At 41.3% G+C, this 26576-nt stretch overlaps 1 protein-coding gene across 1 annotated transcript in view; it reads left to right on the top strand.

The window, feature by feature from the left end:
• Nucleotides 1–8611, top strand: part of LRRC28 (leucine rich repeat containing 28) — a 47558-nt gene extending 38947 nt beyond the window's left edge. Inside the window, exons 7-9 of the mRNA XM_009708323.1 lie at nucleotides 2469–2644; nucleotides 5268–5421; nucleotides 8313–8611. Of these exons, the coding sequence (XP_009706625.1) occupies nucleotides 2469–2644; nucleotides 5268–5421; nucleotides 8313–8385 (403 nt within the window). The 3' untranslated portion in view covers nucleotides 8386–8611. The remainder of the gene's footprint in view (nucleotides 1–2468; nucleotides 2645–5267; nucleotides 5422–8312) is intronic.
• Nucleotides 8612–26576: the final 17965 nt, after the last annotated feature.

Genomic DNA, 26576 nt, shown 5'->3' with positions numbered 1-26576 from the left:
TACTCAGTCAAAATAATTTTATCTTTGCACTGGCCTTTTGTGAAGATATTACTGGTTCTTTTTGCTGTCATTACATGTACACTGCTGGTGAGGCTAGCTGCTAGTATCTCCGATGGACAGTCTTATAAATCTAGCATAGAAGACACCAAAAAAGTTGCAAGTGTTGCAATGAAACTAATTCTTGCAATGCTTCTGTAGAAGAAAAAAATGATAATTTTTTCCTTAATAATAAAGAATTAAAAGAAATTATTTTTAGTAAGCAAAATAATATTTGTATTTGTGTACCAAACAGATATTTGTTGTTATGTTGTGAAACCATCTTGAAACATCATAGGTTATTTTTAAGGAAAATTTTCAACATAGGAAGAGCACTTATATATATTATTAAGAAACCAAAGGTTTTTATTTGATAATGTGCTGAGTGACATTAAAATTGTGTAATAATGGTCATGTGAAGAATTTCTGTGTTCTTTCCAAGGAAGCATTAGTAACCAATGCAAGGTTTTCATGGGTCAGGCAAGAGCTGAAGAATCCAGGCTCTAGTGCTCTGTCTGGTCAGCCAATGGAGAATAAAATCGGACATGCTGCTGTTACTAACATAAAGCTAGATTTCTGAAAATAGAATATAAATTGCATTGTGTAAGTAATGAATCTCTGTCTGGGAATCCTGCAGTCAGACTGACTGAAAAAGTCTTTTATGTAAGAGGTAATGATCTCAGCACTCAAAATAAATTTTGATCTTATTTTTTGCAGATTGGATTTCATAGTCTCCAGCTAGGTATCTCTGTGTCTTGTTGAAGGCAGCCAATAGGTGGTCGCAGCTTTTTTTTTCCCACTTATTTATTCACCAGGGTTCTTCTGCAGCTCCATCTTTTCCAGCTAGTTAGACCATCCTCTATTGCACTTTTTAACTTCCATGGATTTTGTGTGGGGTGGTTTGTGGGTTTTTTTTTTTTAATTATTTGTTCTTGCACCTGGTGTTACTCATAGGTTGAGATTCATTCCCTAATCCATCCTGATTCAAGGGTGTATACCTCTTAGATTATTCCTCTTGAAGGTCTGTTTTGCTTGTTTACTTTGTTTTTCTGTGTTGTGGTCCAGCATCAATAGCCTCACCCTTTACATGAAGTAGACCAAATGGCCCAGCTCTGAACTGCAGAAACTGTAGTGAGTTTATGGGTGTGTCTTCTGACTAGGTTGGTAAGGGGTTAATCAGCTTGAAAATACAACATCATAGATTTATTTATTGTGATAACTAACCCATTGGTTATGGATTTCTGGGGAATGGAGTGTTGGAATATTGGATCTCTGAATTACCATTATATTTTAACCCCATTAATGGTTTGTGGGAAAGTATTAAATATTTAACAAGAGGCTTATTGACTCGCTGTTTGATGCGGCTCTTTTTTGCTTGTTTTTCTGGGCTGTTTCTCCTTTAATTGGAAGAGATGAGATTCTTTGTTATCAGAGAAGTACTACAAGTTTTCTTTCACATCTGATAAGGTCGAGTGTAGTTACCTCAGTTTTAGGTCCAATATCTGGGAAGGCTGACAAATTTGTGTTTGTTCCATTTGTTAGGACTGGCCCTAACAAGTTGCTCTTGGCTTCAAATTTAAGTTGTCATAAACAATTCTGATTCCCCTGTTGACTTCCCCAACCTCTTAGTAGAATTTTCCTATGCGTGTCTCTTTGGTATGATAGCTTGCAACAGGGATCATGTAAAGAGTTATTATTTTTACTACAAGCTAAGTTTCTCTCCTTGGATCCAAATAACCTTCCTTTTCCTTATATGATTTGGGAAGGACAAGGCTAGTGGACTTACTAGGGTATCTTCCCAGTACAGCTTAGGCTGTTGTTTTTATTTTTCGTTCACCCACTCCCCTGCACCCTCCAAGGGAACTCTGTGGCTGGGAAAGGTGTAGTACAGAATCACCCAGCGGCACTTAAATGATATTTTTTGGTGGTTGTAGTTTGCCTCACTTATTATAGCTGAGAAATCCATTACCATTCTCAACTGGTTGATCCAAGACACAGGAAGCCAACTGTTAGGTATGAAACTGCTCCCCTATGTAAAATATTTAGTAATAATGGCATTCAGAGCTGAAAGACATTAGCGCGTTGGCAAAGGGACACAAAGTGGGCTTGGTTCGCCTCTTTGGGATTGTGTTCTCATTTCTCCAGCTTTTGAATGTTATTTGGTAAGTAAAGACCTCCACGTGTCCCATGACTAGCATGTCACAGAAGGTGGGAATCTATAGAAAATGTGTGTCAACATAAAATCATAGAATAGTTTGAGTTGGAAGGGACCTTTAAAGGTCATCTAGTATTGCAATCTGCAAGGAATCCTTGAAGGGGTCTGCACTGAAGAACAGTGTTGGGCATATTTTGGGTTGATTATCTGCATTTCCCCATAAAGTTACTTTTATTATATTTTTTAACTGCTTTCTAAATGTCTTTTGTCCTCCTAGTTGTGGTTCTCCAATTCAAGTTTCAGAGGTGAAACTGCTCTCATTTTCATCGGGCCAGTTAACTGTGTTCCTGCCAGCAGAGGTGAAATCTATAGGGACAGAAACAGATCATGTGCTGCCTTTGCAAGAACTGGCCATGAGGACCCTCTATAACACCTACTACAGGTTTTTAAAAGGTATGAAATTTCTGCGTTCTTCAGCTTACAGAAAGAGTGCAAGTGCTTTTCTGGCAGTGATAGAAACTTTTCAAATAGCTCTTCAAAGAGCTGGGCAAGTAGTAGTATTTTTGAAAATTTATTTAATCAAATTATGTTTGAAATGCTGTATTAGAACAAAAAAGTCCAATATCAAAAAAACAAGAGATCCAAAGACTATTTCTGAGGTCGAGTGGTGCTTACAAATGGTTTCTTTCTTGAGGACTGTATAAAGAAGGATGCTTTTTGCAGGAGAAACTCTTTAATGGAAATAGATGAGAAATACAGTTCCTGAGGCAAGATTAGATGCATCAGCCAACAATGCAACTTCTTGCCAGGCAGCACACTCCTAAATTGGCAGACTTGTTATACATAAGGCAAAAGGCATGCTAGCAGCCCTTGGCCATTTCAGTACAGCGTGACAGCTGAGCTGTTTTAGTTCTGCCCCAATTCAGGCTCTTTGCTGTCAAGTGGTCCTTGGCTCATCTGGTTATGCATCATGCAATCACATGAGTTAGCAATATCTGATGATAACATGCAGATTCAGATTTTGTCAGACTTAGATGTATTGTGACTCCCCCCTATTCACAGCAGCTTGGGAATTTGTCAGCTTTAGAGGTGAAAGTAGAACGCAGAAGGGTAGAGAGTTACATTGGAAAGATTAGAGGGTTTGTGATAAGGAGTCACTTGTACCATAGCCACTGGAGTAAATCGTAACTGTTGAACTATTGCTTTGCCAGGAAAAGTGTACAAGGAGGTCTGCAGGAAATACACTGTAGGGAAGAAGCATCATTTTGAGGGATGGGATAACCATACAAGCCTGTATTTGTAGGATATGGCATTGCTTTGTGGAGAATGAATTTACTGACCTAGAGAACATATTAATTCACTAGTTTGCTGTTGTGTATTTTTTTATATATTTCTGCATATGGTGGGGAGAGGGGAGGTTTTTTGTTGTTAGTATCACGATATCAGCTGCACCAAAACTATACAATGATAAATGTAGTTTCATTTTGATTTGCAAAATTCTAGTCTTTGAAAAGGAGTTTGAGAACATCAGGTACAAGATCTTTTAAATCATCAGTAACTACTTTTCTCACACAGTTGTGACTTGCACAATAATTTCTGGAATATGACTTTGTGAATATGGTTCTTGAAGATGCTGGTGAAGTTTGGTTTGGAATAGCAGGATAGCATTGCAAAATCAGTTCAAGCAATGGTTTGCAGAAGGTTTGTACAAGGCTGTGAGGATTTTATCTGGTCGCAGCCAAGGTGTGGAACCTGAAAAAGATGCTGAAATGTTGTTTGGTTTTTTTAACTATCTTGCCTACTTCTAGTTTGCTACACTGTAGTCTTTTTATATGCTTGTATATACATACACACATATATATCTTAGTCTGTAATAAAGTCACTCAGAATATGTGTATTACCACTGACGACACCCACATTTCAGTGAGGCAGGAGTAATGCATAGTTCAGACAGGTGTAAGATAATGGTGTACTGGAGAAGCAGGTGGTACATATGATTAAAGTAGCAGATTTAATCTATCACTGCCTAAATTTGCAGTTTCAAGGATGCTGTTAAATACTTGGCGGCTGCTAGGAAGTACGACAGAAGTGACTGGACTACTTTTCCTCAATCTTTGCTTGGCTACAGAATGTGACCTTTTCTTTCTGACGCAAATGTGCTACTTGTCATGCTTGTCATCTCAATTGAAGCTGTTGTGGTACATTGTGTATGGGGTTAAACCTTACAGTGTTTGAAAGCTGAAACTAGTGTGATGTCGTAAAACTGATTTATCAGGTACTGCATCTTGTCTTGATTACTCAGCACCTAAAGTCATTCACCTGTCTTGGCTGCCTCTCAGTTTCTAGATAGAGATTAACATGTTGGTTTTAATTTATAAAACACTACGTGGTTCTCAGGCCAGGCCTGAGATGATTGTTCTTTCCCATGAAATGACCCTGGAGTCCCTTTTGGTGAAAATGATGGCATCTTGTAAACTGGGAGGGTACACTTAAGAGATTGTGAACGTATTGATCTTTTTGGAGTGGTCTCTTTGGTTGGACCTGTGAGAATTATGCTGGGCTGGATTCTATTTCAAGTACTTCTATATATTTCAGATCTCTTTTTGCTGATGGTGGTGTCTGGGCTTTTTAGTGAGCTTAGCTATCCTGCTGGATTGGTTGCTGAAATATTTTAGTAAAATACTACTGATGTCCTTTTCAGAATTTTGTATTGTTATTAATTACTAAACACCTGTCTAGATCACCTTTGTGTCTAAAAATGCTTTACGATATATTACTGGTTTTTATTATTTGTTTGAGCTGTAATATTTTCACCTGGGTATTTGGGCCCAGTTCATCTTATGCCCACAAATGCTAAACTTACACCTTTAACTTCAACTTTTTGAACTTATACATGGAAAGCACCATGTGCCTCACCCTAATTGTGGTAATTTGTATGACTTGCTGTTCTTTTGACAAAGTCTTAAGAATGTGAGACAGCTGATTTTCTGAATTGTTCATGGATCATGCTTGTTGTGTTTGACTTTATCATGCAACTGTTTTGTTACAAGCCTTTTTTGTTTCTTTTCTTCTCTAGATTTGAACTTTCTGACTCCAATCTCACTACCCAAAAGCCTCTTGGAATTGCTGCACTGTCCCTTGGGACACTGCCACCGCTGCAGCCAGCCTATGTTTACTATTGTCTTTTTTTTGCCCTTGAGGGAAACTCCAATGGCAGGATTGCATCAAGGGTAATTATACAGGAAATGACACTGGGGTTTCATTTAGGAAGAAAAAAACTTTATGGAACAAAGCATATTCGTAAGGATTTTTTTTTTTTCTAACTTAACAGCCTTTCAGTTATAAAGCCCCTGTCCTATGATTGTAGGTAGAAGTTGACAAATCTTTTGTTTACAAGACAACCAGAATACTGAACTTAACAGCCTTTCAGTTATAAAGCCCCCATCCTATGATTGTAGGTAAAAGTTGACAAATCTTTTATTTACAAGACAACCAGAATACTACTGTTAGACTGTTTAAGAAGTGCTACCACATTTGCCTGTTTCACACTGCTGTAAGGTAGTGAAGGGTTTTGATGTGATGGGATTGACTTGTTTGTGGTAGTGCAGCACATGCATGGCACTTCTGTGCCTTGGGAAGGAAAGACTACCTAACACCATGGTCTCAACCCTGACTTCAGGAGAGTGCCGCCACCAAAGGTGCTGTAGGATTAAAGATGGAAAAAAAGCTCTAAAGCCAGAGCTTAATTAAAATGTTCTGTGGCAAAATGCTCTCGTTTTTCTTTCCGTGCTAATTAACTTGAGATATGCTGTGGAAGTATTCTGCATGGTAACATACATTTCATAGCAATACATCTTTTAAAAAAATACTTCAGTTTTTATAGTTGTAGCCATTGTGAATGTCTGCAGGATTCACAAGTCAAGTAGACAAGTTTACACAGACTTCCTGACCTGCTGGACAATACAGTCATAGAAGGGACTCAAAACTGGAATATAGTTCAGGGAATATTGCCCTTATGTAGATAAAGATTTAAACTATCTTTAAGGTGAGCACTGATTGCTTTGCAGTGATGGTTTCCCTAACCTCTATTAGTCTGGGTTGGTACTGGAGGCTACCGTGAACCATAATATCAACAAATCCACTTTCTGCAATGGAAGAGTATCATCAGAGAAATTTCAGCTGGTTCTACTTGAACAAAAGTACAGTACTGTTTGAAACCTCATAAAGAGGGTTTTTAAAAAAAAAAACAGTCACTTGGAATTAAACAAGTAAATGCGATGTTCAGGCTCTTTTTAGAGAATTCAAGGCAAGCAATTAGTTATAAAGCATATGCTGAAATGTAGGGAGAAGGAAAGAAAAAAAAAAAGACTAATTGGTCATTCAGGTTGATGGTACCTATTTTCCACAGCTGTATCACAGGTTATTGTGCTGTGAATTTGTGGCGTAAGAGGTATCTTTGTAAGCAATTGAACTTTACGAAATGAAAACAACGTAGGTATGCCAGTTCTGGACAGCAGCCAGGAGGCTGCATGAAGGCTATTTTGGAAAAGTAATCTTTCTTAGAAAGATCTGATTGTAGAGATTGCATACTTCAACTTGCCGTTCTGTTACACTTCAGTCGTATGTTGAAATTCAATGAATTTCATGTTGAGTAGAATAAATTGCTTCCACATTACAGTCTGAATATTCAGAGTTGCATAAGATGTTATAATCATACTATAAAGAATTTTTCAAGCACTGAACAGTATAATTTTCTAAGAAAGCGATGGAAAACTACTTGCTGGTCACTAAATCCTTATATTATCTGAAATAATCCAACAATGGGAGAGTTTGAGCTAGAGTAGAGAGCTCTACTTTCTAATGAATTGTAAGTATTGCTCATTATAGAACTTAGACTTATGAGATGATAGACATATCAGTAGACACCTGTAGGAATTATTCAAGTTATGACTTAACAAAAACATACTTTGGGGCTATTTTGGAAGAACACTATATTAACATTCTAAAATATATTAATTGAAAATACATATTTCTGCATGGTTTTCATTTGTTTAAAAAATGGTTATCATTCCTTCCCTTAGACAAGAATGTACTGTGTTCTGCAAAATGCCTTAATGAATGTAGTCTTAAGTAGCTGACATTTGATGCAAATACACAGAAAATGAGATCTAAACAGGGTAGCCTGTCATCCTTATCTCTGTAGCTTGTGCACTTGACATGGTAAGATTATGTGGAATTGTAGGGGTGTGATAGCTGGTTCAGAAAGACGTGAAGGACAGGGTTTCTGTTCTAAAGAGCTTACAGTGACCATGAAAACACACAGGGTAGGGATCCTGAACGTTTGAACAGCACTGATTAGCACATGCTACATCCATGCCAGTAACGTCTGTCTGGATTTCTGTATCACGTTCTGTATCCTCTTATAGGAAAGGATAGTGAAGTGTTGAACTGGATTTCTGTATCTGAAAAAGCAGTGATGACAGGAGCACTGGGTAAAGTGTGATTTCTGGGTTAGTAAAAAACAGATCTTAACATTTTTAAAGCAGGTATCTAGGTCCCTGCCAGGATGAGGGCAGGAGGAGGGTCACAGTGGGGATAGTATCATGCTTTCATGTTACCACCCCTGCTGTAGTGCCTGGCACAATGCGACAGCACTGCCTGTCGATTGTCCATTCTGAAGATCTGGGCCCTGTTTGTTCACTCGGCTGAACCAACGGAGGATGCTGGACTTCAGTTATTTCATGCCTACAAGCAATAATTTAAGAAACACATGAGCAAAACTGAAGCAAAGAATTACCCAGCTATTTTGCTTTTAGCTGTTAAACCTACTGGCTGTAACACTCAGCCACACCCTCCACGGAAAGAAAAACCACATGCTGCTTCTTTAAACTGAATACATAAGAAACCAGGAAGGTTTTTGAGAACCCCTGCAGTGTTTCCCTGCCTTTGTATCAGGCACTTATATACAGCCAATGAACCTTCTTTTTCTGAAGTGTTGTAGATGGGCTAATCCTGTATTTTACAAACCAGCATATTGTCTACTGTGGAATGGGGCCAGGAGCTTTAATCTTTACTGACAACTGTTCCCCCCCCCCTTTTTGTTGTGTTTTTTTTTTTCTAGGAGGACAACTGTTAGTTTTGTGGCATACTGCTGCTCCACCCAGTGTCTGCAGACTTTTGACCTACTGAGTTGATAAACATTTAAAACTACTCAGGAGTGCTGCCAGTTTAAAGCTGCATTAGACATCGTATCCCATTGGTACTGGAATACTGTGTGTGTGTGCGTGTGTGCCAAAGCAGCAGAAGTGCCCGGTCGGAAACACTAAGAGGCACTTAAATCCTGCCCTATCGAATTTGGATGAACTGCGGAAACTTTTCGGAAGTGTAAATACTAAGCTTTTAAAAGTATTAACTTCTCTCTCCTCCAAGACAGCATACAAACCAAACAAATTCACAAGCTCTGACTTCAGGATTTCCATATTTTTCAAATGTGTCTGTCTCCAGGTTGACCCATTGCATCATTTGAGGCAGTTTTCATTTCTCTAACAGGAAAAAAAATACAAGGTTCAGTTATGACAAACGAATTTTTTCACTTACTCCCCCCCCATCCTCTTCACCCCTACAGCTGGATTCAGGTGTATAGATCTCAGCCTACAGAAACCTTTGATGGATCCCAGTGATTTTTCCCGTAGAATTTAGCTTTATTTTCTCCCTCTCATCTTAATACTTTCCCCGGTAGAGTTATCCCAGTTGTACCAAGGTTTTGACAGTTAACTGTGGTATTTAAATTTACACATTAAAAGCAGATCTTTCTTTCTGGTATCATTAGAAGCCACACTGATTTAATTGGAGTAACTAGGGTATGTCTGGAGATTAAAGATCCTATTGCAGTAAAGAAGACTGGCACTGATGCCTACACTAAGTGGTCTTGTTCCAGCATGTTTGAGGGTGTGTTTATTTTCATTGCTCGAGTTTTTTATTTTTAAAAACACTTCCCCTTTTGCTTCTTTGAGTTCTTCAGGAAGAAGGTGACTTTAAGTATCAATTTCACTTGGAAAAAAAAAGTAGTAGTATGATAATAAATATTTATCTATATTTATTATATTTTTACAATTGCAGAGTGCAGTTCTGCAAAGAGTTGGTCTTCATCTTTTTCTAGATTCAGCATTTGGCTGATTTGCAAAAGAATGTCAGTGGAGTGTGTGCCTCGGAGAAGGCTGGAAATCTGGGGGGATCTATGTGTATCTCCATGCATAGGTATATATGCATACATAGATACCTTCACAGAAGGGCTCCAACATTTGTTTTTGTATATTAATGGCAGGGTTAGCGCAAACTTCCACTCACTATCATATTTGTGGGAATCCTTTTTTGTTAGACCTAAAATGCCTGCATGACCTAAAATTTTAATTTTACACTGAAACAGTTTATATAAAATTAGACCCTCTTGACTTGTTTTGGAATATGTAAATTTTTTAAATATAATGTGTTGCTTTTTTCTACTTTCTATTTCTTAGGTATAAACTACTTGTTGATTTAGTACAGTGTTCTGTTCTGTGCAGTAGGTAGTTACAAGCTGAAATAGATATGAATGAAACAGTTTGTTATAAAAATGGCAAGATAAAGAGACTTACTTGGTAGTATATTAGCATATGTTGTGGTGAGGTGTGCATACTTTGAAGGGAGGAGGCATTAAAATGTTTTCCTTTTGCCAAAGAAGCATTTGTTCCCGCTGCAGGCTTCCTGGCATCTCTTCAATAAATAGAGTATCTTAAGAGCTTAAAAGAGTACCAAAAAGGCAGTTTTGAGGGTGGAATTTTTAGGTTGTGCATGTTACTTGTAAAAGCTTTGCTGGTTTTATTGGGTTGGTTTTAGAGAGTTGAATTAGCATTAAGAAATGTAGAACTTAATCCTTCAGGAATGCAAGTATCATCTACTGTTTAAGAATTGTGAAACTTTCTAAAATAAATCCCATTTATTAAATCTGCTTTGCAGTAGGTGAAAGAGCCATGTCCAAGCAGGCTTTGTACTATTGAATTTCTGACTCTGTCATTTCACTACTTTGTTTCAATGTTGGTATCCCCAACAGGCCTTCCCACCCACTGGGGTTTACTGCTGAAGCAGCAAAATGAATCTTCAGCTTTATCCTTTTCCTTTAGTGCTACACAGTTGAGATGTAAATTGCCCATGTACGATTATACCTTTTGGAAATGTGCAAGTGTAGTACAGAATCAATTTTTTTTTTTAATGGATGATAAGAGAACTATGGTAGTGTTACAAATACTAATTTTTGATAAAATACTCTGATCAGGAATTTTCAGTGGTGGTTTTTTTTTTTTAACTGTGGCTTCCTCTGTCTTTGAAGGAGATGTTTTGTTGGAAGTTTGTCTTGTTTTTATAGCAACTTAAAGACTTTAAAACACAGTTTATTTCTTAATTCAGTCTGTAAATATTATTTTGGAGTTAAATTTTTTGATCACCTAAACGGCATTGGCATTTGTTTTATTAAGAGTCAGACACAGTAAGGCTGGAGCTTGATTTTTTTTTTTTTAATTTATTTTTTATTTTCTTTCTTCTTCCCATAATCTAGTTATTTTTTTATTGAGTCCATATCAGTCTCTTTATTATTGTTTACAAGTGCAGTTCATAAGAAATTTAGTCTGTTCTATAACCAGGATGAATCTTAACACTTTAATAGATGATATTTCAAGAAGGGAATGTTCAATGCGTAAATTACTTAAACATGCAATTGAAGCTGAAATGTCATAACCTATTTTAATAAAACAAGGAAAAGGAAAACCAATATATAGACTGAAAATGCAGCTTAAATTCATGTTTCTCTGATGTTTTTTTGATACAAACAGAGTTTGTATTCATCTGTATCTTTGAGTGATATTGTTCTAGATTAAAATAACTCCATTCTCACTTGTCCAAAGTTTTCTAAAGCTGTTCTACTCTAGGAGTATTTCATAACCAGCTAACATGAAGAGCCAGCTATGCAAGTTGCAGAGGGGAGAGGGAGCTTGCTGCTGATTGAACTGTGTATCGCTTGTTTTTTCAATTCACGGTGTCACAATAGTTGGACTTCTCTTTAATGTGTTTATTTCTAGGTAATTTTTGATTGCTTGCTCTTGTTCATCAGGTTAGTTCACATTGACATAAATTTTTCCTTGTACTGCAAAAAATCTTGTTCTAACAGTTGAAAAAAATGATCGTTTTTAAAGGGTTTTTTTGTTATAGAAGTAGATCTTAACTCTTTGCTTCAGGTGGGAGCAAGAGAAATTTCTGGGGGTTTTTCCTAGATGTTATAAAGAGAAAGGTGCAGGAGAGAAATGAGAGAAAATAAGTGTTTAACCCATTGATATGGCTATAAAATTTTTCTGAGTAAAGAATAACTCCTAATGTGATTAGGGAGCACAGGCATAATTTTTGTTTATGTTGTGATAACAGGCACCATGTTAATAAATTTGAGACCCTACTGCTTATAGAGAGAACTTTTTGTTCTGCCACAAAGGAAACAGAGGAATCTCTGGCTTTGTTTAAAAATACTACCTGAGCGGTTTTACCATGGACGCTGTTACGTTTGGAGCACTGTTCTTGGGAACCTTCCTGTTACTCCCCCAGAGGATCAGAAATACAAATGTCCTTTCCTGTGCCACGAACAAGGTCTAATATCAAGAAGTGGGTATTTTTGTGTTTTGGCCTGATGCTTCTCTTGAACTTCAGTAAGAGTCCATGACAAACCTTCTGTTTACTTCGTTGCGGTTGGGTTAAGATCTACACTGAGCAGAGCGGAGCTGTTTATTGCCACATTGGCTTCAATTCTTATATATCGAATTCTGCTGAATCCCTTTTTCTGGCATGAAGGGAGGATAAGACTGTGCTAACACCCGTGTGGTAACCGTGTCAGGTTTTACTGACATCATAGCCAAGCTGAAGACTGGAGAGTGACAAACCTTTCACTAGAGAGGATGACTTTTTTTTTTTTTGAAGGCTACTGTGGCCCTATCAGAGTACCACTGATAACAGAAGAACTTTTGCCTTGATGTCAGTGGAAGATGGATCAAGTTTTAATTGATGAGAGAGAAGAATGTGTTTTACTATCTTTGTATTTCTTGCAAAAACTGGGACAATGACGCTGAAGTCCATGCCTGCTGCTAGGCAACCTCTCTATCTGCAGCTGAACTTAGGTAATTCCAAGACGTAACTGTCTTTGCCTCTTACCTCCCCCTTAATACTACTCATTTTGTTGCAAAACGTTATAGGTAACTTGTGGTGGAAGAGGCTGAGTAAATTGAATCCAGAGTTTTTATTACTTTTTGTATTACAGACCTATTTTGTAAGAGACCAAAGGTCTGGTGGAAAGAAATTGCAAGGTTCATGTGAAGTCTTCACTGCTTTTGCTTTTACGTGCCCTTCTTTGGATTACAACTTGAACTTGGATTTCAACTGAGTTCATTCTGTGTCTGTTGAAAGCATATGTGTATTGCTTTTTTGCTCTGTATTAACCAAATGTCATTCAGTGTGAAGGTGAGCTTGCTGGATGTTTTATTTAAAGTTAGTGGTGCAATTTATTGTATGTGCTTGTTAATAAACTATATTTTTGGATAAAATTACAGTCCATTCAAGTTAACTAAATTCTTGCTCCTGGGGCTATTAAGCTATGTTAGGATGTAGCATTTAATTTACATTTCAGTTCATTTGCATAATAATTAGCTAATAAGTCTCATCCCAAGGCTGAAGAGGTGGGGTGAAGACACTTCTTAAAACACTACCAAGCCCCAAACACCACTTCAATTCACTTAATCCCTTTGTCTCAGACAATGTAGTTCACCAGATCTTGCGTAAGGGGAGCAAAACCCATATAGAAACATTAATTTAAACCCTTCTGTGGATTGATCAAAAGAAAAATAACTTTCAGTAGGGCTGTATTAAGTGCCACCCTGATAGTCCATAGATGTGGCAGTGGTTCATGTATTATGTGCTCAGCAGCATTCAGCAGCTTTTTTTGCCCCATCTAACAGATAGCATAAGAACAAGGTTACCAAAAATAAGTAGAAATTAAGCATCCAGTTTTCCAGTTATTTCACTGCTTGCTGTGCAGCATTTTGCTTCAGTCAAAGCTGCTACTCTGTTCTGATGAGTTCTTTGAGTTGGATGCTGTCTGAATTACTGTACGTGTATTGGGTGGACACTAGCATATCCATTCTTAAATGAGACCTGTGTTGGTCAAGGTGACTCTGAACATCAGTTGTAATGGATGCCTTGAAGGGTTTAGATACTAGTAAACAAGCATCACAGAAGTGTGAATGGTAAGTTTACAATGACTTGCCTTTTTAGTATTTTACAACTGACAACATAAATTTTCCTACCCTTGCAATGTAGGTGTCCTCTGCGAGGCAGCAGGAGGAGGATGGAAGCCCCTTAAGTGAGATCAGGGGAGGGGGACAACAACCCTTAACCTGTAACTTTTACCAACCACTGCTACGTCCCTTATGAATTAGAAAGAAAGAAACGGGAGAGCTTAACATCCTTTTCCTTTGCAATTAAAAGTACTTGGCATAAATGCAAGCTAAGTGGAAACTTCAGTGGCTGAATAATGCTATTGTATGCAGGAAATGAGAGGAGCTGAGATCTCACTTGGAAAGGCACTGGGTGTTTTGTGACTTCTAAGCCGAGATTTAGGGCTGTTCTATGTGGTGACATTTTGGGAACTTGAGAGCCAAATCGAACTACTGTGTCTGCGTCCCCCAACTCCAGTGATCACTTAATATGACTGTAGAGCCCTCTCTGTTCTGCACTGGAGAATCCTAACGGTATTCCCTGTAGCTGGCTCAGGAGCCTGGGAGTGGCCATTTATAACTATCAGATTTCTGTCTGCTACTTCAGCAAGAAAGAAATAAAGCATTCAGTCATCTCTTGCTCTATCTTTTGACATTTTAAATAATAGAACCCTCATAGCATACTTTTTCAGCAGCCATTACGCCCTTCAGACATCTCCTGCTCCCAGGCAAAAGACCTTGACACATCTGTGAGGGATCTTGAATCTCAAGAAGGAAAGCAGTTCTGTTGTTGGAGGTGCTGAAGTGATTTGACTTTCTGATGATGCCTTCCAAGTGGCAATCAAGGGCTAATTTCTCAAGTACCCTGATGCTCTTTTGTATGTTCATGAGGAATGTAAATATTGACTGGCTCTTTCTGTCAGAGAAAGCTGTCAGTCATGGGTGCCTGTGCTGTTGCTAAATACGACTACAACCACGGTATGAGGGCCAGTGCCTTGAAGGTGTTCTGCTGTCGTTTTCTGTGAACCTCATGAAGTTACAAGGTTTAAACATTTTTCTTCAGATCAATTGAGAAAGCTTAATTGTAATGAAAAATGCAATACTGAGCTTGTTATTGATTGGTACTGTGAAAGTTCTCTAAGTGCACTGTTACAGCAGCAAATCAAGCTATTCTAGTAAGAAAGCAAAAAAATACATTGTTAAATTCCATTTTGGTGCAGGTAAGGTCCACTGGAAATCTAATGTTTTGTTTAAGAATGAGAAACAGCTAGGGCACATAATTCATGATAAGATTGAGACATGGTCTGAAGATGCTGATGACGTTGCCTAGATCTTACGAAAAAATGTTTTAAAAGATAACCACTGTTCCTTCTAGGGGCAAGTATTAACTAATGGTGGTATCAAGTATGATCAAGTATGCCTCGTTCTGCTTTTGTTGATCCACCTCTGGCTGCTATAACTCTGGACCGTATCAATTTTATTAGATTTCCTTTATACTTTAGAGTTCCAAACATTGATTTGTATTGTTAAAGCAATTAAAAGACTCAAGCTGAATATTCTTGGGTCAGTCTGTGATAACTGTGATTGCTTCACTGGCACTGAAGTTTCGAAACGATCTGAGCATGGACTTGAATTTGGCTGCCTTTGCTTTTGCCTCGTCTCTGTTGGCTCTCTGATTTCATTTTGCAAAAAGCCATATCAATGTAGATGATACATGAAGAGAAGAATTACCAAGAAAAACAGCTTTAACTTTCTTCAGAAAGCCTAGTTTGGAATAGGGCTGGCAAGGCTGCCTATATGAATTCTAGGTAAGTGCTCCTCTTAACGTAGGATGAAAAACACTGTATTGTCCAGGCAGTGGAGAACCCCATGTCTAAAAGTACCAGGATTGATTACTCTGTATGTTCACACATTTCTGTTCTATATCTTTTTTCCTATAAAAACTGGGTAACTGCCACAATAGGGAGTTAGGTTGTATCTTCTCTCTTTGTAGAATTAAGATGGATTTTATACTTCTACAGATACACTGATTACTCTCGCAGTGTAATACCTCTTGTTTCTCTTCGTGTATAGTTGCAAATAACAGCCCTTCTTTCCTCTCTCCTGTCTAGAGAATGATGCCCCATTCTCTGGTCAGCCCACAAACTCTTGCTGTGGTCCCATTTTCACTAATACTAAAGCAGTGTGTCACCGGCACAGTGACGTGTTTGTTCTTCATCACACAAAAGCACCTAATCACATTTCTGTACAACTATCTAGCTCACAAATATGCATTTTGTTCTGGCTGCAGATGAATAGAGGATATCTAACTTTAAGTAATTCATTCATTTATATTAAATCAGTACTTTGTATAAGATTTTTAGATCTAGCAGTATCTAATTGTGGCTCTAAAGCTTCCAGTATGAAACATGGCGGCTCGAGTTTCTCCAGTAGCTCTATCTAAATTTTAGCCAAACTTGCGTCTGATTCCTATAATGATACTTGGAAGAATGTCTGAATTGAAAACCTCTAATTATCTCTTTTTTCCCCCTCCTCCTTCAAGGAAGCTCAAATGGTGCAGGAACTGATACCTCCTAGCTGGAAATGTCTTTCCCGGTCAGTGCCGAGCCCGTTGCCGTCCCTGCCGTGTCGGGTGGCAGGCTGGCTGACATCCCTGCCCCACGCGCTGCTCGCTGGCCCCAAGCTGCAAAGATGAAAAATATTGATTCCAGTCCATCTCACTGAAGTGTTATCACGAGATGTTCACAGACACGCTGGGACTTTTTTAGTCTTTTTACTTACAGGAACATTTATCCAGGGGGATCTGGTGTGTTGCGTAGCAGGAAGCTGCAAAAGGGAGAATGAATTTACTGTTTTCGTTTACAGTCAGTAGCCTGAGACCTTACTGTGGCTTTAGCTATTCTTGATGAATTTCATATGTGGATGCTCCTATTCCAGAACAAAAGTGCCTTGTTATGAAAGAACTTAATTCCTTTAATTTCATTTGGGAATAAGTATGTCCACACACCTGGTATTTAAATCTGAGATAACTACTTCTTTATGAATTTACACCCTGCTCTTTTCTGGATCAGATCTCATGTGTAGCTAAATCCTTGTGTTCTTTTAACAAGACCTGATTTATTATTTAAAATTCTTATGGGAAGTTCCTGGTTGGAAAATAAAAATTCCGCTTGCAAGGATAAGATGGAGGGGACTGGAATATAAAAAATCTGAAAACAATTGTTTTGGAAGCTCTGCACTGGAAAACGTTGTTACAAGTCAGATCTTATTCTGCTGTTCTATTTTGAAACATCTGTCTTTTGACACTTCAAAAAACTGTATTTTGATATAATATTTCAAATTGAGAAACACAGCTTTGAAACATGTCTTGGAATATTTACGTTTTCTGCCGTGAAAATGTCTTTTATGTCTCCACCATCACACTTTCTGCTGAAAACACAACTAGCAGGATTTTGGAATGGTTTGGACTGACTTTGCTCTGCCCAGATGTCGAGGTAAGAAGCTGCATTTTGAAGTCGCTCTCCTACACAGCCCTCCTTGCTGGATGTGGTTTGTCCTCCTTAGACACAAATCCAAGGCTCCCGGGGATATCAGCAACCCCTGCTAGCTCTGTGTGCCTTGTGAGGTTGGTAAGGGAGGAACTCATCAGGGGATGTTTTCCTCTCTGACCTCTCTTCCTCCTCTGTCTCTGAGCAGCAGGGTGTCCTCAGGCCTGTTATGTCCCATGGTGGTGACGGTAATGTGTTCCCCCTTGTTGTCTGTTTCCCACCGTGACTTGCTGTTCTGGTGCAACGCTTCAGTTGAAAGCTTACTGCGTTTTAGCTGCGCGGATCTGGTTCAGCTGCCAGAGGGGTCTTGCTGTCAAAGGGAGGATGTGCGCCGTGAATGCGTAAGCACAGGGGAGAGCTTTCCTGAAGATGTATTACTAAGCTCTTTAAGATTTAATACTCTCTTGAAGTTCAAACCAGTGTAAGGGAAGGCTTAAGCAGCTTAATGGGTTAAAATGATCCATGACTGTGTCCTTCAGACAGTTTAAAGACCCTGCTGCAACCCAAGCGGGCCACCTGTTCCTCTCCCAGACAAACAGGTTACCCTCCTGACCTTTATTCTGCCACCCTTCAGTTTTGCCTGGCCTGGCCCCATGTGTGGAGTGATTGTTCTTAAGTTTGTCATTGTTTAAAATGCCACTTGCCAGAGTTTTCATGTGCACAGCTGCAACCTGAGCCATCGCCGTGTGTTAATAAGACTAAAACCGTTGGACTGACACCAAAAGATCTGCTTGCACTTGGCATGTCATAAATTAACATCATTCTTACCTGCCAGGGATGATTCACTGCTGGCTCAAAGCATATTTAAACTTTAGAGGATGCCAACAAACTGGGCGGTGGTTTGACCTGCCACGTGGCCCGAGACTGCTGCTTTTCTCTCTGCCTCCACCTTCCCTCTGTCGCAGTGTGTCGGGAAACAGAAGCTCTTTATGGCGTTATGAGAGCTGGTGTTTGTGTGCTGCCCTGGCCCTCCTGCCCCCATCTGCCAGAGGGCTGGCCTGTTTGTGGGAAGATCCTCACTGGCTCTCAAATTCCTAACTGGATTGTCACTGCCGTTTTGGGGAGTGGTCCTGGGGGTTAATGCTTGACGAGACTGTAGCCTGTCATTGCAGCAGCTTCAGAAGGCTTTCTTCCCACAAATCCTGCCTACCCTAGGCAGGCAGGGTTGTGACGGCCTCTTAGCATCCCAGAAACCGCGTATAAATCTCACGTTAGGGGAGTACACTCGACCAACTAACAGCCCACCGCAGGTGGGCCAAGCTGGTGCCCATGCTCAGCAGCTTAGGAGGTGGAAAGGGATGCCCCATGTGGAAATGATGGAGATGGTATTGCAGGGTTATATGCCAGAGGTTGAAAGCGCTCCTCGGAGCCCAGGTTCTTGGGCTCCAGCGTCACAGTGACTGCCCAGCAGTGGGGTGCTGGTCTGTCCCGGGGGACTCGCTGCTCTCACCTTTATTCGCTTGCCTCCCTGCTGCACCCAGGGAGCTGCGGGGTCAGACGGCAGTGCTGCCCTGGGAATGGGAACTGTCCCAATGGGAACTGATGCAGGGCAGAGAAAAATAGGAGATAAAAAGAGATTGAGGCAGTTAAAGATGGTTTTGCCCTTCCTCACTGAAGTCCATGGATGGGGGGAGAAGGTGGGTATCTTGAGTGGACTGGGGAGGTGTTTGTACATCTCCTAATAGAGACCAGGCCGTTTTATAATGACTTGCGGTTTGTCTCCTCACACTTTTCCCTCGGGGCTAATGTGTTCCTCATAAAATAATGTGAAGGCATAATGTGCTCCTTCAGTTAAAACTGCTCCTTTGCTTTCCATGGTGTCTGCATTGCTTATTTACCTTGGCTCATCCAAATCATTTGTTAAACACCAAGTTTGCATAAGCAGTCCTGTGTGGACTTTGGACCCTTGAAGTCTCCCTACAGACATGAGGAGGGATAGAAACAGGCCCCATATCTGTCTGAGATGTGTTTGAATCTGAAAATCGAAAGCGTTGTACGGAATAGGGTGTAACCGTGATTTGGTTAGGGGTAATTATGGTAGGCAATGCCAACAGCAGGCTGCAGTCCTTCTCATGTTCCCCACCACAACTGCACACAGGCTGGCAATTTAACCCTGATGTAACTATTTCATTACAGTTATCCACTACCTTTAGTTTTCTTTTCTAGCAGGGAGAAAAAAAAAAAAAAAAAAGAAAATTACAAATAGTCCACTATGCATAGGTAAGAAATGCGGAATCCTGGAAAAGGATCATCCTGTTGAGCAGGACAGACAGGAGACCTGGCCCGGCAGCCCCGGCTTACCTAATGACACGCTGCGGACTGCAGCGCGCTCACCGCCGGCATCGGCGCCGCTGAAGGACGTTCACAGCAGAGGTTAGACAGTGCCTACAACAGGGACTGCAGCTCTCCTCTGCTCGGCTTGCAGACACATGGTGATTGCTGCCTGAGCTGCACAAAGGCTTCTGCTGTCTATATTTTAATTTGTGGGTAGTGCGGGTTGTTGGGTTTTATTATTTTCTCTTTCTGCAAGGCTAACATGGAGCGTAGAGCTGGTTGCTGGGCAGTGGGGATTGCAGTTGGTAATAAAGGTCTGTTTTCTCACTTTCTCTATTTTTGTCTCTGGGCAGGATGAGGCACATCAGGGGAAAATCTGACTTGAAACAGAAGCTCAATTTTAAGTTGGAGTTAAACAGCCCTGCCGAGAGAAGTCTGCTTACACCGCAGCTGTCCGTCATCTGACGGCACACCGCTGTGACTGCTCACGCAATGGCAACCCCTGGGCTGCGGTGCCGCTTCTCTCCGGCACCATAGGGCTAAAGTAGGGTACAGCATTACACCGAACCCTGACCCCCACAATTAGTGTGCAAAGGGGTGTTTCGATGCCTGGGGCAAGATGTCTGCCTGGTTGTCCCCCAGTTCCCACAGGCCTTGTGAATACACTGAAAAGTTGACGTGTATCCTACTGCATTGACAGGATGGTCTTTAGCAGGCGTTGGAGTCAGCACTCCTGGGTCTCACCCCTTTCCTTTCTGTTTCGGGCACCTACAGAAATTCTGTGTATCCTTTCAGCACAGAGATGTCTCTTTGTGTGGGAGACCTCGCTGGGGTCTGTTATTTCCAGAAGGTTTTTTTTGCTTGCAAGGAGAATTTTGCAATCACCAAGTGAAAACTTCTCTTTGGAAGAACTCTGGTTCTGGTACAAACCTCTGAAATTCTCCAGGTGAGTCTGTTTTCAACAAGGTCACTGGATATCCCCACATCTGCTCAGATGAGATGAGTGAATCCAGCTGAGCTGCATTTTGTGTGTGCCCTCTCTAAAATGAACTGCAGAGCTGATAAATTCTTTATGCCTCGCCCCTGCCAGCTCTGCAAATTGCGGCTTCTTTCAAAGCTCAAGTGAAAAGTGCTGGACTGCCACAGCACCATGGCAAGTGTCAGCTGAGAGACGGGCTGCGACAAGCCTAGACTTGTACCGGACCCGCTGCCCGGTCTGGGAGGGGGGATGCCAGCCGTACTGCTCCATGAACAGCACTGGGATATTGGGACTTTTTTTCTTGTAACTTCAGTTTGAGGCAAGGGAGAATCGGTGCTCAGCACTGCTGGAGGTGGGTGGAAGGGCTTCCTCTCTCTGAATTGCTGGTCAGTAGATTTTGCAACAAGTCTGTAGCTGATATTGCTAGATTTTGGGTTTAGCTGGTATAAAGAAGATCAGAATCTGGCCTAGGGTGAGGGTGTTTGTGCTTTGGCAGTGGGTGTGAAAGGAGAAACTCCAGAGGGTTGGGCGGCAACATGCTAGTTCTGTTCTCTTCCGTAGATGGCCTTCCGGAGACACGCTGGGTGAGTGGAAAATGTAATGAAATTCCCAGAGCCTCCTGGTGCACTACCAAGGTATTCTTGCCAGCTTTCCATCCCGAGATGTTGGTGCAGCTGTAGGGGCCAGCTCCAGAGATAGAGCTGGTTGCAGATTAACCCCCGTCGTAGCAGGAGGATTCCAAAGAAGGCCAACGAGTCCAGAGAAGGGCAACGAAGGTGGTGAAGGGTCTGGAGCACAAGTCTGGTGGGGAGCGACTGAGGGAGCTGGGGGTGTTCGGTCTGGAGAGGGGGAGGCTGAGGGGAGACCTGATCGCTCTCTACAACGACCTGAAAGGAGGGTGTAGCCAGGTGGGGGTTGGTCTCTTCTCCCAAGTAACGAGCGATAGGACAAGAGGAAATGGCCTCAAGTTGTGCCAGGGGAGGTTTAGATTGGATATTAGGAAAAATTTGTTCACCAAAAGGGTTGTCAAGCATTGGAACAGGCTGCCCAGGGAAGAGATTGAGTCCCCGTCCCTGGAGGTATTTAAAAGACATGTAGATGTGGTGCTTAGGGACGTGGTTTAGGGGTGGTCTATGGCAGTGTTAGGTTAACGGACTGGATGATCTTAAAGGTCTTTTCCAACTTAAACAATTCTATATTCTATGATTACCGAGAGAGATGCTTTCTTCACCGGTGACATAGCACAGACTATAGGCACAGTTGCCTTTGGGGTAAAATTAGCTGAATAAAGGGCTCACAGTAGACCAAGCTGTTTTCGAACTGCTTTTCTTTTTTGAAAGCTCATTTGTTTATTCTGGTTCACAAACTGAGCAGTACAAACAGCAGTAAAAATGTGATGCATCCCAAATTCTAGCTGTGAGGATGGGTTTCATGACCACTGCAGACTGCACAAGGTCTTTTAGATCCAAACCATCTGTGGGGCTCAGAGTATGCAAACTATTCATGTTGTCTTAAAGCTTTACCAAGGAGCAGGGCCTATATGTGCCAGAATCTGTAAGAAAACAGAGACCTGCACCACTGACAGTCCCGAGAGTCTTGTTTTAAGCTTTTATTGAATAGATTGATCATTGTGCTGCCGCATTTTGTGATGGAGAAAAAAGCAGGAAAGGGGTTTAACAAGTATCTCATATGGTTTGTGTTGTCTCTGCTATGCTGAACCTTTCTTTCTGCTCACACAGCAGGGTTTTTCTTTGCCTCTGTTTCCTTTGTGCAGATGGTAGCAATAGGTTTCATTTTCCTCCCAGCCGTCAAATTAACAGCCTTGGCGAGCTTTCATTTGCTGGCTAGTTTTGGGTGGTGCTGGAGGATTGCTCCACTCAGTACATTTCCAAGACTGGCTTTCTAACCCAAGCTCTATAAAAACAAGTATTTTTTCGTTCGTTTGTTTATTTGTTTGAGAGAAGGGACCTTGGGAAAGCAGATATGAGATTTGCTCTGACTGTATTTTGTCCGCTGAAGGAGTTGGCTTTGAGTTGCTTTAGAATAGCAGATTGGCTTCTTGCACAAATTTCCCACAAGCAATGGGCTGAACTGGGAAAAGCTGGTGGGAAGAGGTACTGGAAACAATCTTCTGCTGTGTTAAAGCATCCGCAGGAGGGACTAACGAAAACTCTGGCCTCATGTCTCCAGACTCCACAGCAAAGCTTTCCAACCCATCCAGTTGCACAGATCAGCTGCAGAATACGATATCCTAAGCTTGTGAATTTGCAATGTGATTTTTCTCTTCTTTCCCCCCGTCACAGTAATCCAATACAATAGCAGAGAGCAACTGTAGAATGGCAACCCTTCGCCATTCTCCAGTGGCACTAGTAGCGATATTTAGCTTACAGAGAAATTAGTGGTCTGAACTGCTCCATTGATACAGATGCAGAAGTGGATTCTAACCAGAAACAGGTGAAGAATTACCATTTTTGTTTTACAAAGGTAACAACTCAACCCAAAGGAACAGATGGGCACTACCTTTACAGAAAGCCTACGGCAGGGACATAAACTGACCCAAGTGCTCCTGAGTCCAGGTCCTTGTACCTTTACTATTCTATGGAGCTTTTAATATATATTTTTTTTATTTATAAACATATTTAAAAATATATAATGTTTTATGTATATTGTATGTGTCTTTATGCACAGTATATACAGTTTATATGCTAAGGGAACTTAGCACAAATTCAAGGTTCTTTCATTGCCTGCCTGCATGCCTTTCTAACTCAAAAAGCTCTGCTCTTGGCATCTCTCTATAGTACAGCAGCACGTGTGGGCAAATCTAGATTGGCAGCTTTGTGCATACTTGGTGCATCTTCACATTTTGGGGTTTACTTTGTGGCAGTGACCTCTAACATGCTAGAGACTGTAGGACCCACGCTTTCGGCTGTCTCCTCTATCTTGAGGATGTAGTTTGAAATATTCACTCATCAGGTATTCCATTTAAACTTGGTTCTACTTCAAAAAGAACCTGTATATCCAGTATACTGCCATGCCAGGAACAACAAAAGATACAGGAGCCGCTGCTCAGCCTTGCGTTTATTTCTCACATGTGTTCCAGGACTGCTCTCCTCAAACCTCCTGACTGGTTGTTTTCATCTGTTGCTAGAGCCGTATGTCTCCGACGGAAGGACCAGCTCTGCCATTTGAACAATGCTGCTCCATCTGCCGCTACTGCTCCTATTCCTGTTCGCTGTGTGTGAAGCGGCAACTCGGTGACACCAGGCTTGCCGGCACTTCATCAGTCTATCTGTCATGGCTTGTGTGTTTCCAACAACCCGTGCTAGGTGAGGTCATCACAAACCTGCATTTTAGTGCTAGGCTTCCATGGTTTAAGCTTGTTGGGAATATGACCGCTGCCATCGGCAATTAGGCTAGCTAGGATAAAAATTCACTGGGCATTCAGACCCGCTCTGCTTGGGGAAACAGCAAACCGCTGTTGCTGTGAGTTAGCTCCCAAATGTGGTCTTTACAAGCCACTCTTCATCTCTCTTATAAAATTTCTCTTATCCCAGTGAGGGATAAGACCATGGACCCAAACTAGTCAGTTCTGTTCCATAGTTTCAGTTCTCTGTAGGCTAAACCTATGCTCTAGATTTAATTCCCACCTCCGGCTAGACTTTTATTTCAGTGGAAATGGTAGTCTGCACAGCTGGCCTCAAATTTCATGGGAGGTATGCAAAAAGGAGTCAGAGATGCTTCTGAAGGTTTCTGTCCTTATCAATGTGCAATACCAAGGGTAAAACCAGGCATCTCAGAGCATCAGAGAGGCCAGAAGGTCTCCTTTGCTCTGCGTGGGGTTTTACTGAGATGGATACAGACTGCACAGCCTAGAACATAAGTTGTTTGTTTTAATTTACAAATTAAAAATAAAACCGTGTTTATTTGCATCGGTTGAGGGGTCTTTTTCTCACAGCTGCTTGAAAAGTGAGCTCTAGCTGCCAAGTAAAATAAGGTTTAATGTTACAACGTGCACTGGGAAGGGCAGAGCTGGTAATTACTCCACAAGTAGCAAGACACTAGTAGGTACAACATATAGAGATCCACGTGAAGTGCAGAACTCGGCTGTGGCTTGTGGCAGGTACGGGGCTGAGGTGCAGGAAGGTGTTGCAAAGTGGCAGCCACCTACAGCGAGTAACCCACCTTCAGGGAGCCCCTTAGGAGCAGTTCTCTCCTGCCACGCACTACCTGCCAGCCCGTGTTGGCATCCCCGTTACGGAAAGCTAGTCGGGAGGTGGCTGGAATTCCTCGTTTCCTTTTAGTCCTCTCTCGTCAAGCTTTGTGCTCTGGCAAACACTGGAAAACATAATTGTTAGGTCGGGCGGTGGTTTGCTCCTAGAAAACATGGAGGAGAAAGCTCATCTTCCCAAGTCTGCATTCTCCTTTTGCTGTGTGGACATGTGCAGTCTCTGTGAGGTCTGCGTGGGCTCGGTGTTGAGGACCGCTCTTTGCCTGCGAGGCACCCACAAGCCTGCCGGGAGGACAGTTGTCAGACGAGGATCTGGGTTTTTTTTTCATCTCTGATGCCGATGAAGCGGTTTGCGGGGCAGTGATGGCTAGTGTGGTCTCAGCTGTGTTTCATCTGACTCATCTGGTACAGTGGAATAAATGACCAGGATCTAAATGTTCTTTTACTGTGGCTGAATCCAAAAGCCCAAATATCAGCACAGTGTGGTACTAGGTACCGTATTTATTTACAGACAGTGACTTCCCCTGCATTTAGGGGATAAATGCAGGAAAAAGAGAGTAGGCAAGGCAGAGGAGGCACAGAGAGGCCAGACTGTTTTACAGCTACATGGAGGGGGCAGAAGTTCAAGTCAGGTCTTTTGACACCTACCAGAAAGACTATCTTTCCTCTTGTTAATGACAAGGAGACACGGAGCAGTCTGACCGATAGATAGCCCAGATCAGAGGGAGACCGTCTCCTCTCAAACTGCCGGAGGGTCTCAGGCTGGTTGTATTGACTGGACTGAATGAGAAAACTGCACGCTGCTCTGCAGACAACCTGTTACCTGCATCTCATAGCATGGCAGGGCGTACGCCCGTTCTGTGTTGGTGCAGCCAGAAGCCTTCTGTTGCTGGACCTCCTCACCTCTGGATTTGCCTTGTGACCGGAATTTAACAAGGCAGATTACAATGGCTTTGACACCATTTGGGTAGATGAAGCTGGCTCAGAAAGCATCCACCCCCTCGCTAAACAATGCCTTGGGCTCTGAACACGTTAAACTGTTGCTCTGCTCTGCTGCCTACATGCAGCTTTCCAGGTGGAGTTTGGTTTTGATGTTATCCAACCCCCTCGATGGCTTGTGAGCCGGCTGACTCTGATTCCACCTCCCATCCCTCCTGTTTATAATTTCTATTATAATTTTTGGGAGCCTCCTTGTTGCAAAGTCTTGCGCAGACAAAGAACAGTCTCCGCTTCAGAAAATGTTTCTGCCCTTCCAGTTGGTCAGTGAGCAAAAGACCAGGAGCAAGACTTTAATAAAAAACAAAGGACACTGTACATATTTGTTGGAAAACTTTGAGTCCAGTTAAGTACTCAGGTTGCAGCAATGCTAAGATGGCCAGGTTATTGCAAATTCTATCCCTCTTTTGTTTAGGAATTGATGACTTGGTGCTGGAATTGACTTACTGGAATTGAGGAGACATAGAATTTTGGAGAAACCTTGATTTAAGTTCAGTTTGATGTGACGAAGATGCCAACTCTGAGTCAAGTTTTTAAAACAAAACAAAACAAAAAAACCCACCAACAATCTTCCCACCAACAGCTACTTTCTTTTTTTAACCAGAAGCATATCATCTTCCTTGGAACTTTTCTTAAGCACCAGAAGGGTGAAGAGGTGGATATTGGTGGCAAGGATCATGCTTTTTTAGACTGTAGTAATGCAGACCAACGTATGTATATGTTGAAACTTACAGTGAATAAAGAACAAACAGCTGTCTGCCATACTGCCAGAGTTGGCTGGGAAACAGCCCAAACATAGAAAAGTGTCTTTTTTTTTTTAAAAAAAAAAAAAAAAGGAAAGAAAAGAAAAAAAAGAGAAAAGTAGCTGTCTTCAAGTCTGTTTGAAATAACGAAAAGAACTGATGTGCAAAGCGATTAAGAGATCTTTGAGGATCAAAAGCCTTGATTCAGTTTTGCCAATGGAACAAAACTTTTCATCTGTTCTTATATGGACCTTAAAGTAGGGCAGAAGGGTGTAGTTTTTAAATGATTTCATTTCAAAATTTACTTTGGGCAGGGGGAAAGGATTCTTTCTGTT

The sequence above is a fragment of the Cariama cristata genome, unplaced genomic scaffold (genome assembly GCF_000690535.1).
Source record: "Cariama cristata isolate BGI_N322 unplaced genomic scaffold, ASM69053v1 scaffold10289, whole genome shotgun sequence".
Taxonomy (NCBI): domain Eukaryota; kingdom Metazoa; phylum Chordata; class Aves; order Cariamiformes; family Cariamidae; genus Cariama; species Cariama cristata.
Note: the sequence above shows the minus strand (reverse complement) of the source record. Positions and strands in the feature narration are given on the sequence as shown.